At 40.1% G+C, this 17,767-nt stretch overlaps 1 protein-coding gene across 2 annotated transcripts in view; it reads left to right on the top strand.

Moving 5' to 3' along the window:
- The first annotated feature begins 1,802 nt into the window (after positions 1 to 1,802).
- Positions 1,803 to 17,767, top strand: part of frmd6 (FERM domain containing 6) — a 32,322-nt gene continuing 16,357 nt past the window's right edge. For both annotated transcript variants that reach the window (XM_017302439.1, XM_008399012.2), the window contains exons 1-3: positions 1,803 to 1,971; positions 15,613 to 15,935; positions 16,683 to 16,773. In XM_017302439.1, coding sequence (XP_017157928.1) covers positions 15,837 to 15,935; positions 16,683 to 16,773 — 190 coding nt within the window. In that variant the 5' untranslated portion in view covers positions 1,803 to 1,971; positions 15,613 to 15,836. The remainder of the gene's footprint in view (positions 1,972 to 15,612; positions 15,936 to 16,682; positions 16,774 to 17,767) is intronic.

The raw sequence follows: 17,767 nt of genomic DNA, 5'->3' as shown, positions 1-17,767 counted from the left end.
TCATTTCTCTCTCTGACAAGCAGTTTGGAACAGAAGCTGGGGCCCCTCAGCACTAATTAGGGGTCACGGTGTCACGGCTCTCCCCTCTGTCTGACATCACGCGGGTGGGCAGAGGATGGTCCATTTTAGAAAGCAGATGAATGCAGTAAGCAGCGCCTTGCAAAAGTATTTACACCTGTGGAGCTTTTGCATATTTTGTTGAATCGCTGCCACAAACGTCAATGTAATTTTGAGATGGACTAATACCACGTAGCCTGCTTATTTGTTGTTAGAGATTGTGAAGAATTTATGGGGTGTACATTGGAAAGGAGTTGGTAATTATTCTGATACTGTATGTCCATTCCAATGCAGTTCTGGATGTATGTTTAGTGTCACTGACCCGGTGGAAGAGAAACCTCTGCTCACGTCTTGTTCAGCCTCTGAAGAGATTATATCTTAACATTGCTTTACATTCTGCTAGTCATCTTCCATTTAGCTCTGACCAACTTAAAAAAAYAAGATGTTTACATTTTAGTCTTAGAATTGAGCACCTTCTTCCACGTTGATGGAATTTCTTAGATGTTTTGTGGCAAACTACAGATTTTGTATGGCTTCTTTCATGCTACTCTTCCATAAACATCAAATTTATTGAACGTAGGATCAAAGTTGTTCCATCAAAGACTCTTTATGTGTCTATTCACTAATGTACAGACCTACGAGACATTCGCAAAAGAGCTGCTAAGTTACAAAAAAACAAAAAACCCTCTTGTGAATTGAATTTACTGCTTAGCTAACCAATAGCTTTTTAATATGGGTAATACGGCTTTCCGCTCAGGGCAGCAATAGGGAGTGGGGACCCGGAGGCAAAAAAGTAATAATTAGAATGCTTACACAGTAAAAGTACWGTAAGAAGTTGTTGGTGTTTTCAGTGGGTGGCTAAAGGTGTTGAAGTTGGTTTCTGAAATGAGTGAAACACTGACCTACATATTTGATGTGAATGATTTCACTCATCAAATGTTTGTTCAGCTGTTGATTGCATGGTGTTTTCTTTATAACTTTGTAATTTTGCGTATTTTTTTCAGTTCAAGGCTGAGGCACCTTGAACTGCCTTTCTGCTGAGATATGCTATACAAATAAGTGGATTGATTGATCTGAAGTTCATGATTCAACAACRCTAGCAATCATTTTAATTAATTAAATATTAATATTATTACCATAGGGGTGGGAGAAGASGGGTTTTTACTCAGTTCAGTCAACTTTTCCATTTTAAAGTACTATCAAAATTATTTACCCGTGTTGTTAAATGGCTAAGTTTTATTATTCCATATGTAATGTCTGTTTATGATGTCTGTGTCGCTCTGTTTCTACATGTCGTTGGTGAAAGACAGACAGCCAACTGACTCATTTGGCATCATGGCGTAAAAATAAAGCGTCCTACATTTTAAAACTGTTCTTAGAGCTCTTTTAATACACGCAGTCATCGCTGTTACCGCTTCTTCCGACCAACACTTCCAAATTTACTGCAGCGGGGCTCCAGTCCTGCACAGTTGGGAGGAACGGAATGAGAGGCAGCCGTGGGAGATACCAAGTCGGGATGCTCTCAGAGGGGGGGAGTCCCGCCGAAACAGAGGCGATATTCGACGTTTGGAATGTAATTTAGATTCTAATTATACTACTGAAGACATTTTTTAGTAAAGCTAGTGCCTCGGTTGATGTAAGACGTTGCTGTAATGTTAGCTTGAAGCAAACAGAGAGCCTCCATCTTCCCCTCGCCTCCCTCCTTTTCCCGCTCCCTCTCACCGCACATGTATTCCTATGCAGGGCTGCTGGCYGGGACACAGCGGCTACAGCGGAGGCGGAGGAACGACGACGCTTTTCCCAAACTACCAGCAGACTTTTCCAAACTGTGGGATTTCATCCTGTTTTTCGCTCTCAAGGGAAGTGTTTGGATATACCGTTTTGAAAGGAATAACTTGTTTTAGCCGTGTAAAGGTGGGTTTTGTTTCGCTTTCTTCATACTTTTAAGCATTTATCCGTCTTTATGAGTTGAGACTTTTACTGCCGCAGCAGTCTTTTTCTTTTTTTTACACTCAGCTAGCCTCTGTGTGGTTAAAGTTACTAAACAGACTCTTCCATAACACTAACCATATTCACTTCAGGTATACTTAAGCTTATTAAATATGCCATGGGCAATTTTTCTGATAGTTTTACCATTTCTATCCAATGAGAAAACCTTCCCTTCTAAAAGGAGGCTTCCGTGCGCACACATCTCTGRTGACATCACTTAAGGCAATTTATTAGAGTTTTTGGCTATACCCCTATTTTTTTTTTTCTTATTTTCTCTTCCAGTCCACAGAAGAGGAAAGCAAAGCAAGCGAAAAAAAAGTATGAGCTCAGACAGCAYGCCATGACACAGTAGATACTGCAAAAAAAAAAAAAAAAAACTTGAGGTGATCCAAAAAACCCCATCTAATTTTAGTAGAATTAATTAATTTTAGTCATTCTTGTTGTCAACATTTGTCTTCATCSGGGCTTGGGGGTTATTGGTGTGGCTCTGACCAAGAATGTTGAATGTCTTGCAGCTCAAGAGTTTCCTGAATCTGCCTTAAAAAGTCTGTAAAAACTCACTCCTCTGCCATAGTGTTTACTAATTCAATTCCTGTGCCTCTTGTGATGTCATCGACCCAAATACATGACAAACATAGCAGAATTAGTCTTTTTTCCCGTTCCGTCTGCACATTAAATAAACTTTGTATTTTGAAAAACTCTACAGTAGAAGCCGGGACGTTGTTTATTGTCAGCAGACATAAAATATGGAAGTGGACAGCATCTTTAATTTTTTTTTTTTTTTTTTTTTTTTGCGAATTTGAGCGTTACACGATTTGGTAGGGAAAAATCTAGACTATTTTTTGTTGATTACTGGCAGCGATGCTGGTTGACATGTTGTTGTCCACTCACTTTGAATGTTATGTTTCAGTGTTATGTTATGGAGCAGAAATCGTCGCTCCAAARTAGGTTAACTGGTCCAAAATATTTGCTTTATAGCTCAAGCTTCCACTCTTCTGGAATTAAAGTTATCCATAAAACAACTCGGCATCCTCCGTAGGGTGTGAATATGTCACTTAGTTAGTCCCTTAATCCATCTTTATTATACAGTGAAGGGAAGTCGTCTCATTGGGGTTACACATGTGTGATTACCACACACTCAGACGTAGCTTTCAGAGCTTWGAAAGAATGAAAACGTTAGCCTCATGCAGTTATTATGATCTCGCAAACTCTAGTTTGTTAGTTTTAGTGGTAATTAGATTTCTCCACTCGGGAATGTTAAAAATGCCCCCTCCACTTCTGTTTAATATTAGACCAGAAAGCAGTGCAGAGCAAACAGGCTTGTTTTCTCCTTCTCGGTCTGTAGTTTATTTAAAGCTGTAAACACGGTTCGGGTTCATCAAGTCTGGTATGCATTGTTTCTGAGTTAGACGTCGGAGCGTGTGTCGGCTTGAGGCGTTTCACCACGACAGTCAAACTCATATCCTCTGGCTGGTTGYTTTAGCTCACTTTGTCGTTTGCCAAGTCACTAATGACATTAACACTATTATTACACAACGCATGAATGGCATGTGACCCCCCCCCCCGAAAAAAACTGTTTACCTTTGTTTCTCAAACAGGTTTATTTTTTTTCTATTTCTTTGGCTCGCTGTACATTTATCGTTCAACCCGGGGGATTCCCCCACTGTTTAGGTCTTGGAGCACATCCAGTTGGCTTTACGGGCAGGTTAATCACCCCCCTTTGACCCGCTGACGTTCTACAAACTAGTCCTCCAGGGCTCCGCTCCAGAGAGGGAAGGAAAAACAAGTCGCTCTCTCAGCTCTGTTACTTTTTGTTTAAAAGAAAACAGCTAATTTGGAAGGGAAGTGATGGAGCAGGTGTCGTCTGCGCAGGAAGAACCGGGCAGGAAGCACTTAGGAAGTGTGTGTGTGTGTGTGTGAACAGCAAACAAAAATTCCTGGTGTGTGTGTGTGTGTGTGTGTCCTGAGTCATTCAGATGAGTCAGTTGGAATGTCAGTGGGATGGTCCGTAATTACACAAGGCAGACCCTCTCTCTGCCATTGTCATTAAAGTTCTCCGGAGTCTTTGCAGCATCGTTTCTGTAACTTCTGGATGCGATCTTTGCTTTTCCGAGCCATGTGTGAAAATTTTAACATTACTTTGAACGTTTTACCAGTGAGTACAACACGTTGTACACCTGAAATATTAACAAGACATAACCTACGATGTCAATTTCAGGCTATATCGTCTACACACAAACCAGAATTAGATGATGATTTGAATGTTAAGGCTGATCTGATTCCTTCAATTTAAAACAAAAAATTATAACAATTCCTCCTGTTGCTTAAATGTATTGGTAAAATACTTTCTAAAAACTATCTACTACATCTCACATCCATTTATTTTGGTTCTGATCCCATTTTTTTTTGGCTGGTTGGTCCTTTGTCTTGACCCTGAATAAAACCAGCATCATCGACCGAAGTCGGGTACAAAACAACCAAATCTTCAAAGTTACTGGCAGAAAGAGAAAATTATCAATAGAAAATAGAAGAGTAGTAGTTGTTTCCAGTAGTTGTTTTCAAGGTGTTTATTCCACAGGATATTCTAACATTTTGCTGCTCTGGTCTCTGTGGATGAACACAAGCGGTGCTAGCTTGATGGTGCTATTCTAGTTTTCACACCAAAACTCTCCATGTTTTACCATCTGTAAATATCAGAGGTGCAAAGAAATTAAATGCAAGAAAAAAAGATAATAATCTTGTCATTCTTTCGTTTCCTGTCAGATTCAAACCTACATTTTTCCCAAAACCTGAAGCGTTTGTGCTCAGAGGAGTAAGTCTTACTCCGCAGTGATTTAAAAGTATAGCACCTTTTCTTTTTAACCATCTGTCTAGAGTGGTGCAGCAACAGCATGTAGATCTTTTATTCTTATGCTTGGAGTTTTCTTTTTTATTAATCGAACTCGATTGAGAAGCAGAACTCTCTGACTTTATCTCGTAGCGTTCCTTTAGCTTCGTCGCTGGAAGATTAGATGAAGGATGGACTGTATTTGGAGTGTCAAGACAAAGTGACCGATTATATTAAAATAACATGACAGCTCCATGGGAAAGAACAAGATTACAGTTTGTACTGAGGTATGAGAAACTCTATCTGTTATTATGCGACTGCGCGTCTTATCTTCCACCGGTCTAGAGAGTGAGGGTGTGCACATTCTCTTGGTGTAAGCTATCCGGGGTGCTCTGGGCTCGGTCCTTGTTGCTGCTTTAATATTCACACCTTGTATGTTAGGAAGGTTTATGACCTGAATCATATAAACGCTCCATCCTTAATGTGTTTTGACTATCTTTTACGGCTGCTTAGGCTCTGCGTGTGCAAACCTTGGAGCTGGATGTCCTTACTTTAACTGCAGAGATGCTAAATTGTGGCTCCTCGCATCACCACCGCAGGTTTCACCAAGGAGACGAAGTGGGAGGGAATTGGGTCGGCTCTTCCTGCATTTGTCTCCTTCTGTCCTTGTTTTTTCCCGTCTTGCTTGTTGGGCGACTCGGGGTGAAGTGTTTACAAGGAAGTGGACCAAAGGGATTCAACCTGCAGGCGTTCTCTCGAGGATGTTATCAGCTAGATTCACATGCTTCTCACTGCGGCTCTTAGGGTTTCCTTCAGGATATTTTGTTTGCTTCAGCAGGATTGGTTGCAGGATTATGTGTTCCTGAGAGACGCTTCCACATGTAGGTCAAACACCGGACACCAAGTTGGCTTTGCATTTTACTTTTTTTTTTTATCGGGGTAATCTTCATATGCGATTCAACGCTGAATTACTGCAGATGCGCGTGGATGTCCTCCTTCCCGATTTTCACAACTGTTTCGCAAACTTCCTGTCACTCCTCAGGTGTGACGGCTTAAACAAAGGGAAACAAAAGCTGCCGACAGGAAACGGATTACTTCACCTCCTTCAACTGTGTTTTTTTATCTAGCCGCAACAGAAAGTTTTCAACTTAATCTTAAAACAAAAAAAAAAAAAACACACAGCATTTGGTTGAGGTTTGCTGTAATTGCTGTTCATTTTTTTCCTCTCCTTACCCCCTTCTTTGAGGGCACTCGCACTATTTCTAGCATACGTAATGGCTGGGTTGATGTTTCTGTGGTGTGTTGCACTGCGACTGCTAGTTTTGTGAGGTTACTCATGCTGAGTCCAAGCCTGAATGCTGGGCGGGGAGGGAAGGGAGCGACTGCTGACTCTGTTCAAACATGTCTGGCAGCGCTGGCAGCTTGAGGTATGCCTGTCTGCATGTGTGTGTGTGTGTGTGTGTGTGTGTGTGTGTGTGTGTGTGTGTGTGTGTGTGTGTGTGTGTGTGTGTGTGTGTGTGTGTGTGTGTGTGTGTGTGTGTGTGTGTGTGCGTGCGTGCGTGTGTGTGTGTGTGTGTCTCAGTATTTGCTCTGAGCCACATGGATGCCAGATGCTGTACTTGTTAAAAGTCATTTTTCCAATTTGAGCTGAAGTCGGGACTTCTCTGAGAACTTGCTTCTTCATACTTCAGGTACTTTATTTTGCTATAGAAGAGAAACGTTTAGCTGTTGAATATGTGGCAGTTTGTCTAAATGCCATTCAACGTGCTGAAGACGGAAAGGTTGATTAACCTAAAAGGGAACTTTCCTTGCACTCTTCTCGATCACTGCTTCGGAAACAAGATTTTAAAAGCCGGATTTACCTGAGTGGATGCGATTCAAAGCGCGGTGACGGCGCTGAAGAGCAGTTATAATATACGACTAACTTTGGTGGTTGTTTTTGTTGTTTCCTTATTTACATATATTTCCACCTTGCAAATGACGGCAGTGGTATAGAAGGAGAGATGTTGCGTCGCCCGGCTGTTTGGAGGGCTCGTTTTCTTTTTAGTGGAAAACATGAACAATTCAAAGTTGACAGGAAGTTTGAAAATATGACCAGATATTTATGTTGTTATTGGAAGACATTGTTGACTTAAACACTCGAGAAAGGCAAACAAAAAATACAGTTAAAATAAATATTAAATCTTTTGCGCTACAGTTAAGACCTAAGCAAGTAATAAATTGTCTTTGTCAACGTATATTAGCAGCTAGCAAGGTTAGCGTGGCTTGCATTAACAAAACAACAGCCATGATTGTGTGCATTCTTGAGAACGCAGCTCTGACATTTCCAAAAGATTGTCAGCATTTCACAGTGACGCGTTGAGAGCTCAGAATAATAAAACAGATCAACAATGCGGCATTCTTTAGCTCTCCCTCGCTCCTTCACTGTCTGAGCGAACCACAGTCGTCTCTCAACATCTTATAGAAACATTCAGCTTCCTTTAAAACATCTTCTTATGGCTCTGCTTTTTCCGACTTTATTTTAAACACCTCACCTAAGAGGAAGGTTTGATAATGTTGAGTCTTCTTCCCCACAGTAGCAACTTCCACAGGGTATCCGTGGATCCTTAAAAACAAATTTCCGAATCTAAAACTGAGGCCTTAAAATTCATTTTAAAGAAATAAGTTGACCTTAAATACGTTAATCACAAGTCTTAAGTTTTGTCGTATCAGGACTGTTTAATCTCATATATACTTTGTATTTTATTTTCTTGTGGGATTGTTTTTTTGTTTGAGTTGTGTGCAGACATCTTCTGTGACTCAAGACGGTTGAGGCTGTCGGTAACTGGCAGCTAATATATCCTTGCTGGCTAACTAGCAAGTTCGGAAAAGCTAGTACATTTCTGTAGCGATACAGGTCTTAAATTACATTCAATATGACCTCATAAAGATCTTAAAAAGTCTCAAATTTGAGCTGGTGAGACCTGCAGAAACTCTGAAGGAGTGTTGCTAGTACATGTTGTGGATCGTTTCCGGATGACAATCTGTTTCTACTTTCTGGTTAACGCATCGCCAGTTATGTCCAGTGAAGAACTAAAATGAAAAATACCCACTATATCATTTAAGACTAGCAATAGCAGAAATATTAGGGGTTGCTACACTTTATTCAGATTTATCTTCCAAAATACACTCTGAAGTTAAAATGTCTCACTCTGAACAGTTTGAGTCCTTCTTCCTGGGGCTAATAAAGGATGTGTAAAGTCAACCAACATTGGCAGACACATATTTCAAGGATGGCGGTTGCCAATCTGATTGTTTAAATCCATAACAAATTTTAATTTAGTACCTAGAAGGATTAAAAGGATTATTTCCATGGGGAATTACTTCTCCCTGAAAGACTAATTCCTGAAACAGCATTTTCATGTGCCAGTAGTTCAACCTGAAGCCACCCAGGATTATTTCGGTGCTTTTCTAAAGACATCATACCTCAGCCTCCCAGTAATCTCCTGTTTACAGGCCTGACCTTCAGCAGCTTGTAAGCGTTAAGTAATCAAGGCAGAGACCCGAGTATTTCAAACATTGCGTTGCTGATTTGGAATCCGGAAACATGTAGATTGTGTTATTTATTGTGTCTATTGTGTTGTGGAGGATCTCTTCGATTGCTTTCCTTGATAAAGCTTTTTTTCTTGAACAAGGAAAAAAAAGAAATTGTGTCAGCATAAAAAATATCTAGTAGATAATCCTGTGGGAAAGGGATCAGAAGTGTCTTAAACAAGCTGTGTTTTCTTAAACTTGGGCTTAAAACACTAAAGAGTAGCACGTCAACATGTCTGCTGTTACAGGCAGTTTAGTTGCTTATTTATCAGTGGCTCCACATACAGCTATGACAGGCAAAAAAACCACGATTGAGGCTAGTTTATAAAGTGCAGCACACCGTGTTTTCAGGACAGGACATGAAAGAAAGGAAGCAGTGCTGTTAGCGGAAAGCCAGGTTGTGACCAATGTGATTTCAACTAGTTGTCAGCTCAGCAACATTTGTCAGGAACTGATTTATTGGTCTCCTGGCAGGGAATTAAAGAAGAAAAAGGAGGTTACTCCACATGGATTTAGAGGCTGATGATTGTTTATAAAATGATGCTGTCTCTATAGAAACCCTATTTTGATGTAGGCACATTTTGGCAGCACATGGAGCTTAAATTGCTTTAAACAGTGAAGCACCAAGGTCGTTTTAGGGACGTAAACCTTTGTGAACAACTTCCAGTCTCTAATCTGCCATTTCAGCTTTCTCTTTGAAAAATATAATAAAATTTGGGCCGGGACTTAAATAATTAATTTTGATTAATTATGTAGATTTTAACACAATCAAGCATTTTTTGATGTTATTTTTTAGTCCAAAGCCGGAACCTTTGTGTCTGTATGTTTCAGGTACACCCGTAAATCTGATGCACAATCTGATACAAAAGCCTGTAATTTAGCAACAAAAAGGGATTTTTGAATTCAAAATACTTTGCCGATATTTAGTTTTCAATTAAAATGCAATTAATTTTGATTAATTAATCACAGACCCTGTAATTAAACATGTTAACTGAATCCCACCATTAAATAAAACATTTTTAGAAACAAATTGAACTGAGTTTGCTGACATTTTAAATGAAGACAAAATTATTACAGAGTTGACTGCATAAGTTGTGCTGGATTTTTTATATTAGTTATTAAAATGGCTATCATTGCTTAGCAACAGTTTCTGATATATACTCACTTCGTAGACCTTTCCCTTTGTTTTGAGATTTTCAAAAAGCTACATCGGCTCTACTCCATTCATCCTTCCTGGTATCTATTACTAGCTTTGCTCTCTCCTGCTCTTTCGCAGCCCGGATGTCTAGAAATGTCCAGAAATACACTTGTCCTGCTTTTTACCTTTATGTACTTCTTAATTTAAACACCTCAGTGGCGTTTAAAGTATCGTCAATGACAGAAATGTAAAACTTCTTACGACAGTAGCAACTTCTATACCAAAGAGTGTTGTTGCCACCGCCACCTTGTCACATTTTGCCACATTGGTTGACAGCTGAGACTTCTGACGGATGGATTTTTTTGAATTTCTGGCCGGTCAGGACCAATCAAGCTGAAAACGTTCCTGTTCAGCGCAGCAGTCAGTTTCTATAAAAAATAGAGTACAACTTTCTAAATGAAGACTTCCACTGTTGCCAATCGGAAAGAATTGCCAAGTATAGAAGTATATTAATTTTTTTGATCAAATAAATGACCACTTAAACTAAGTAATAAAAAAACTTTAATTTCTTTCTTTCCTCGTCCAGTGAGGGTTGAGTTTTTGTTTGAGGATTACAGCTCACACGTGCCGTTCCATGTTTCAGGGTTTTGTCAGAAGGTGGAGGGCACATGGAGGTAGTGTCTGTGTGGTGGGTCGTGCACATCAGGAATCAAAGGCCGCCATTGTGGGAATGAGAAGCAGATGTTAGCGAGGAATTCTCCTGACTGCAGCAGTTTTTCTTTTTCCTTTTTCATGCCTGAGCTCTGGACGCTTCCCGGCTCAAATCTCCCACCCTCCTGCCGTCTCGCTCGTCGCTGTGTGGATCCATCCTCTTCTCTTTCTGTTTTCTTTGCTTTGATGAACACTGTACCTGACGGTTTTGTTAAGTTGATGTGAATACACAGTGGTTCCTTTCTGAGCAGCTGAGGTTTCCTTCTGCCTTCCTGAGCCTCTCTTTCTCTCTGACTCTGTAAGCACATCTGAATCGTAAAGAGAAAGATGTGGCTGTGACAGAGGTACACTGTATTCCCTAGTGCCTGAGTCACGTGGCAAGATTTTTTAAATTATTGTCCAATTTTCAAAACTTGATAGGCCAGAGGTCAGACCGGAAATCTCGCAAAATCTCTTGGGACCAAACGTGAGTTCAGAGTAAACAAATATGGCCACCTAGGAAGAAGAAACAGTTGTGATAGTTTGTGGATGGTGTTTAATAGAGAAAAAAACTGCAGCAATGTACCAATCCATTTTTTTTGCATTTTTGATACAGATATCTTAAGTTTAGTATCGGCCGATACCAATGTGATACAGAAGAACATTGCTGAATTGACTTGAAAGGTTTCTTTTGTTAAACACAGACATAAATGTACTGAATTACCAATTTATTTGATAACTCTGCACCAAGCTTGTGATGCTATTGGTTTATTTAAGGGCGATTAAATAAGCCAATACCTTCACAAGCTTGGTCAAACATATAAAGTCAACCCAAGTTTAATTTGTTCATTGGATTAGTTAATTAGATCGGGCATATTGTCACCGATACCGGATACAGAATTTATTTCAATATCATGACTGATACAGATATTAATATCTGATCGATGCATCTCCAATCTGGTGTTCACTGGACTGTCTGGTGCGCCGTTGCAGTCATTTTGTCTTCTTTATTCCACTCCATGTTTCCATCACCTCACTTTCTGATTGGCTACACATTCAGCAAGCTGCCTTCTCATTCGTCGTTGGGACAACACCACACAAGTTGCGATATCCTTACTTTAACTGTGGGGTTTTCAAGGACATCTTGAATATCCCTGATATTAAATCAGAGCTGTCCCGACATCCTGAGCAGACCAGATCACTCTTAACTCGCCACATATGGCAGGAAAATCTCTTAAGACGATCTTAAGAGCCAGCCCAATAACTGGGGTGACTGTGATATTGTTAGATGGCCAAAATAGGGATAAAACTTGGCATAAAGACCTTGCCGTATGAACAAGGCATAAGTGTGCTCAGGTTAAGATTTGAAGAGTCGAGGGTGATTTGGACTTGTACATCACATCACATCACATCACATCGTACCTCACTCACTTCACTGTAGTAAAACAGTTGAATTTGATTATACAGCACTTTCTCCTCTAAACAGCCTGAAAGAAAGTCCACCTTGACATTTGGTTTTAAGATCATCACAGTAGAAATGGTAGACATGTTGACTACATTTGACTTTTCCTGCCCTACATTAAACGCATTAATGATGTTTATGTGCAGTTATGTTTGGATTACCGCTGACTCTAACATGATTATTAGCTTTTATATTTCATGATAAATTGACGTGATAAATTAGCACTTTTATCATGTCTGCGAAGTCCAGGGCACAGATGATAACTCGCATGTCAATGTGACACTTGACTTGGGTCACAAAATAATTTGAGTTGACTTTAACCCGTGGTCTCAGACCTTGAGTCTCATTCATGCAGTACCAGAGGCAGAACATCGAGTCCAGGGACTTGGCCTGGACTTGGTGTAAAAGACTTTATGTTCGATTTGGACTTAGACCGAAGGATTTGATGTTTGACTTAGAGTTGGTAAAAACGACTCTTGAACCTCTCTGGTCCAGATTCAGTTTCATATTTGAAGATGCAATGCTAAGGCAATTCTATGAACCAAAGTGAGTAAAGGCCATCCACTTACTGACAGCAGTAGGTGTGTGAACGTGATACATGAAGCCATGTGGTTACATAAGGCTGTTTGAGATCATCTAACCTTTACTGAACATTACTGATTTCTGGTTATTGCCTAAAATACAAAAACGCATCTTTCCTTTTGTAAGTCAGATTATGTTTGGGGGGGTTTTTTTTCAGCAAATGAACTTTTTTTTGAGTCCGTTTACTCCAGTTAGCGATTGATTAGTTGAATATTTCAAAAATCGATTAATCAAGATTAATTGGATTAATCAAGATTATTCCAATTAATCGTTTCGTCCCTAATCTCCACTGGTCATTTAAGGTACTAAAGATGGTATCGGCATATTTTCACACACCCTAAACTTGTGGGTGTGGGAAACACCCACAAGTTGTTTCACCACTTGTTATTTCACCATTTTTATTCGTCTCTATTGGTTTATTTGTCAGCCGATGGCTCAGCTCTCTGGATGATTGACCAGATTGCTTCTCGCCCCTAATTAACCCCACTAACTGTCCTGCAGTAACACCTGACAAATGGTTGCTAAAGAGGGAATAAGTTAGCCCGTCTGCCTGGCCTTGTGGTTCCCATCGAGCTTCGGCCCTGTGCAGATACATCTGTGGCTGTGTGCAGAGCAGAAGGCGTGTGTTTTGCCAAGGTCAGCAGCAGTGCAAAGCCTCCTGGTCCATCAGCAAACCGAGCGGCTGCTCGCCTGCCTGCCACGCTGTGCATCCAATCACCGGCTTTAATGAGAACTGATGCTGCCCGCCTACAGCATGTATATTTATTGTGCTTTTGCCACAGTGCTCCTTGTCTCTGCAGAAACAAAGCAGTGTTAGAAGTGGATAGAGCGAAGCCTGAATGGGTTTTTAGTGCTGCAGGGTGTTATTTATCATCAGTCCAGGCAGTAATTTGAGTGGCTTTTTCAGCCTTAAAGTGTAACTTCCACCTTTTTATGCCTGTAGTTGATGCAGAGCTAAGTTTAACTCGGTTAGCTTTACCCTCGCTGACCCCCAACCCCCCTTTTAAATGCTAATAACTTTTCACTCTGTAACAGGAGCCTCACTGGTGTCCATCCTATCTGTTTACAGCGATAGCACGGCTTCAAGGCGAGCTGCTTTAAGCAGGAAGACGTGATAATGTGACCTGATTGTTCTGCGACATTCTTTTGTCTGGCGTGAGCCGTTTCACACCCTGTGAAGGTCTCACACCTGTTCAGGTGCAGCTCCAGCTGGGAGTTGACTCTCTGCTTCCAGAGCAGCTGGTTTGTGCAGCTGCGGTGTGTTGACTCTTTGTCCCCAGTGCTTGTTTTGCAGGAGAAGTCGCAGTTGGGAACCAATAGCAGTACTTTTGTGAGGACACAGATTGAAAAGGGTTCAGGTGTTGGCGCCGTTACTCACATCGGTAGCTCAGTTTCCTCCTATGTATTACCTGATTTTGTTCCAGTGGAACTGGATTTCCAGTGATTGAAACTGCGATTTATTTTCTCCCCAAATGTAGATATCATTTTATTTAAGTGATTTAAGCTTTTCAGTACACCTGAAATACGTTTAACACCAAAGGCAAGGTTTCCCCCAGAAAACTTGCAAAGCCCGGTGATTGGGCAGTCATTCATCCAGCAGTCCGTCGTGTTTTTGAGTTAAAAAAATTTTCAAAGTTGACAGTAAATTTGAAAATATCACTTGACAATTATGTGTTATTGGAAGATTAATGTCTCAACATATGCAGACTGGAAAAGTGTAAAATAGCTTTAGACTATAAAGTATAAGTGTGGAAAATATTTTTATCTACAGTCTTTACTCCCCGTTTACCTTGATCAAAATGTTGTTTCTGTACTTTCTGAGAATGTTGGAGTTTTAAAATAAGTAAAAAAAAAAAAAAAAATTAGTAACTAAGCCTGTGGGAATAAGAAATTAACCGTATGATCAATTAAACTGAGTGTGATATTTTCCATTGTGATGAGGCATATTTCTTGAAGGGTTATTTTTGCTTATAGAGAGTTTATAATCTACTTATTTCTGGTTTTGGTTGTGTGATTTTTATTGTCTTTTTATTTACAGGGTTTTGGTTGTCGTGTTTTTATTTTGAATATTTAAGATGTCTGTTCCGTACAAAATTCAAGTTTATTGATCTTTGAGTTGGCAAACTTGCCTTGTTGTACCATTTTCACTGTATTACATCTATTGGCTTGGAGCGAATCAACCAGGCTACGCCAAATGTAATTTTGTCAGATGTTGACGTTGCGCATGGCTGTAAAAAACAGAAAGTAGAGGCTGTAAACTAGCCTGGGCCGCACATCGGTCCTCCCTGCCATCCTGCAGATTTAGATTTTGACATTTTTCTGCGCTTTGTGGCAAAGACACTTTTTCGAACTTCGCTGTCAACATCAACCGTTTCTAATACAGTACTTCCACATTAACAATTATTTCAGTGATCGATTATTAAAGAAATTTTCACATTCTGACAATTTTTCATTTAACCTCGTAAGCTTTTTTTTTTTTTTAGAAAGACACTAAAAGATGCAAATAAGCAAATAATTCAGTTACTTCTTTAAATACAAAATAAACATTTCATTGCCTAAAATGCAATAACAGCATTCCTTTAGAGAACATTTGCTTGTTTGAGAAAAATAGTGTCTGCTAATCTGTTTATCTTTTTAAATTAATTGAACAGCAAAGGTGCTTAACAGTAGAGTTTTTTTTTTAGGAACTAAAACAGTGACACTTGAGTTCTGGGTAAAACATATTTTTACAGTCAACAAGGTTTTTCATCTTAAATACAAAATGTTTCTCTCTATATGTGTGTGTGTGTGTGTATATATATGTGTGTTTTTTTTTTGTTTTTTTTACAATTTTGTTTGAATTACTGCTCTGAATGTGTTGTTCTTTCAGCAAATTACCATTTTTTGAGTTTGCTCCAATGAACAATTAATTGACTACTATATTAGTTTCAGTCATCGATTAATCATGATTAATTTGATTAATCACGATTAATCAAATGAATCAAGGTTGGTTTGATTAATTGTTTCAACCTTAAAAACCCTCTTATGAGTCGCTCTGCTGGGAGTTTTTCTGCACCATTCTCACGTCGTCCATCTCCAAACCAGCCACTTGTTTTTCTGGAGTCACTGACATTCTTCTAAAATGTTTTTTCTATGTTTCTAGATGTAAACACAAAATATTTACTTTTTTCTTTTCCATCTCTCCGTCTCTCTGCTCTGTCAGATGCTTCCAGTGTGAATTTGTTATCTACCATTGCTGCTCAAACAGTGAAACCTGCTTTCGTCTCATGACTCCTGTCTTGTGTGTCTTTCCAGCGGCGCTGCTGCACCCAGGTTCCCCATGCCCTCTCCTGTCGCCTCTGCTTGGCCTGCCGAGCCCATGGTCGGACCTCCTCTGGGCTACAGCTGAACCGGGACAGCAGGAGCTGGACGTGGTGGTGTCGGAGCCAGCGGCGGTGGAGGTGGGTCGTCACAAGGCCCAGAAGGCCCGATAGCAGGCGGAGAAAGGCCTGCGTTGTTCCGCCTCCTGCCACTCGAAGATGAACAGACTGAGCTTCCATAACAACAAAACAATGCAGGACCGCCGCTGTGTCTGTGTCTTTTTGCCCAATGATGACACCCTCAACATCGTCGTCAATGTGAGTGAACACTTTTTTTCTCTTTTACATGTGATTTATTTACAGATATGAAAATATAACAAGAAGGGTTTGTTACTTTGACCTTTACGACTGATGGTGTTGATCTTTGAACAATTATTAACCGAATAAAATAGCTTGTCAGATATTGAACAGGATGTATTTTTTTATATAACTAGGGTTGAAACGATTAATTGGATTAATTATTATGAATTGTTTATCTAAACAATTGTCAAGTAATTGATTAATTGTTAACTGGAATATGCAGAGTGTAAAAAAGGCCATTTGCTGAGAGAACAAACTGCGGGTAGCAATTAATCCCAAACAAAAAATGTATGTTTTTTTTCATTGAATATAAAAACGTTATTTGTCTGCAAATATGTTCTTCCCAGAACTCCTCATGTGGAATAATTTAAGCTACACCTGGTTCAAATTCTACTGAATTAAAAAAAAATCTTCCATTGAGTACCTTTTGCTGTCCAATTATTAAATGTCTAATCCAAAAATTATTGATTGATGCCAATCCAAACTGAAAGGGCTGAACTTTTCACATGTTGATGTTAGGAGTGTTTTTCAATAAGTAGAATTGTTTTGTGTGTGAAATAAACAGAAATCAGCAGAATGTGTCCAATTTTTTATCAATTAATCGCCAGAATAACCGATTATAAAATAATTGTTAGTTGCAGTCCTAGATTATAACTTTTGTTTTTTCTGAGAAAAACTTAAAATCTTCTGAATTTCCCTCGGAAGGTGAAAACTCTGTGCCAGGAGCTGTTGGTCCAGGTTTGCGATCTTCTCCGGCTGAAGGACTGTCATCTGTTTGGGCTCAGCGTCATTCAGAGTAAGGCGTCTCCTCTTCTCCGATATTTCATTCATACGGCAACTGTGCTTCGCTGATCTCATGACAGAAAGCAGTTAGAAACAGAGTAAAAATAAAAAACGCTGAAAGTTTTAACTCCTTTCTGCTTTCCACAAGTCTTGCTCTCTCTCGCTGCCTTACAGCCCGAATTAACTGCAAAGAGACAGCTTCCTATTAAACTGGGTGTCAAAAAAACTCAAAAAAAAAACAAAAAAAGGAAGTAGGCTGTAACTTTTTCAGTAACTTGACAGACAGGAGAGCACAAATCTCTCTATCAAATCTCACTTTCCCACACCTTACCTGTCATGCTGCAGCCTAGCAACCCGGAGCAACCTTATTATGACCGCCTCCCGCCGAGCCGCAGTTGTTTTTGACAGCGACGGGCTGACAGAGTGAGTCACTGAGTCTGCACCGCGGCGAGGAGGCAGCTGGTGACAGTTGCGGGCAGCAACGAGTCGAGGGGGGTGGGGGCAGGGAGTCATGGGAGGGAATCCGTTGCAAAAGCAGTGTTTTTCACACAGCGTGGCTCCTGATGAGCTGATGGCGGCACAGCGGGTCAGCAGAGCGGGAGCCAATGGCTCTGATTGTGGGACATTCTTGGAGTGCTTGTCTGAGCAGCATGAAATCCCCGAGGCGAACCGAGAGGCCACCCACTCCCCGTCTGTCACCCGCTGTCCTCCAGGAGACGGGCTGAACCGGAGTTCAGACATCTGTCTGATTGATGAATAAGACTTGCATCCAATATTGCTGCATGAAAATAAGTTTTTTTTTTCTCTTGTATTTTTGAACGGGTGGGACAAAGATTGAACTTGCTTGGCAATAAAATCTGCTGATTTCTTAACAGCGGAGCACAAATCTAAATCGTGTTTTATGGCGGCCGTGTCGAAACGTTCAAATTAAAAAGATGCTGGATTGATTTGTGATGTTTATTCTTACTGCCGATATTTTATTAAAACAAAGTCATTAGATTTTTATA

The sequence above is a fragment of the Poecilia reticulata genome, linkage group LG22 (genome assembly GCF_000633615.1).
Source record: "Poecilia reticulata strain Guanapo linkage group LG22, Guppy_female_1.0+MT, whole genome shotgun sequence".
NCBI classification, from domain to species: Eukaryota; Metazoa; Chordata; class Actinopteri; order Cyprinodontiformes; family Poeciliidae; genus Poecilia; species Poecilia reticulata.
This window is presented reverse-complemented; position numbering and strand designations above follow the sequence as displayed.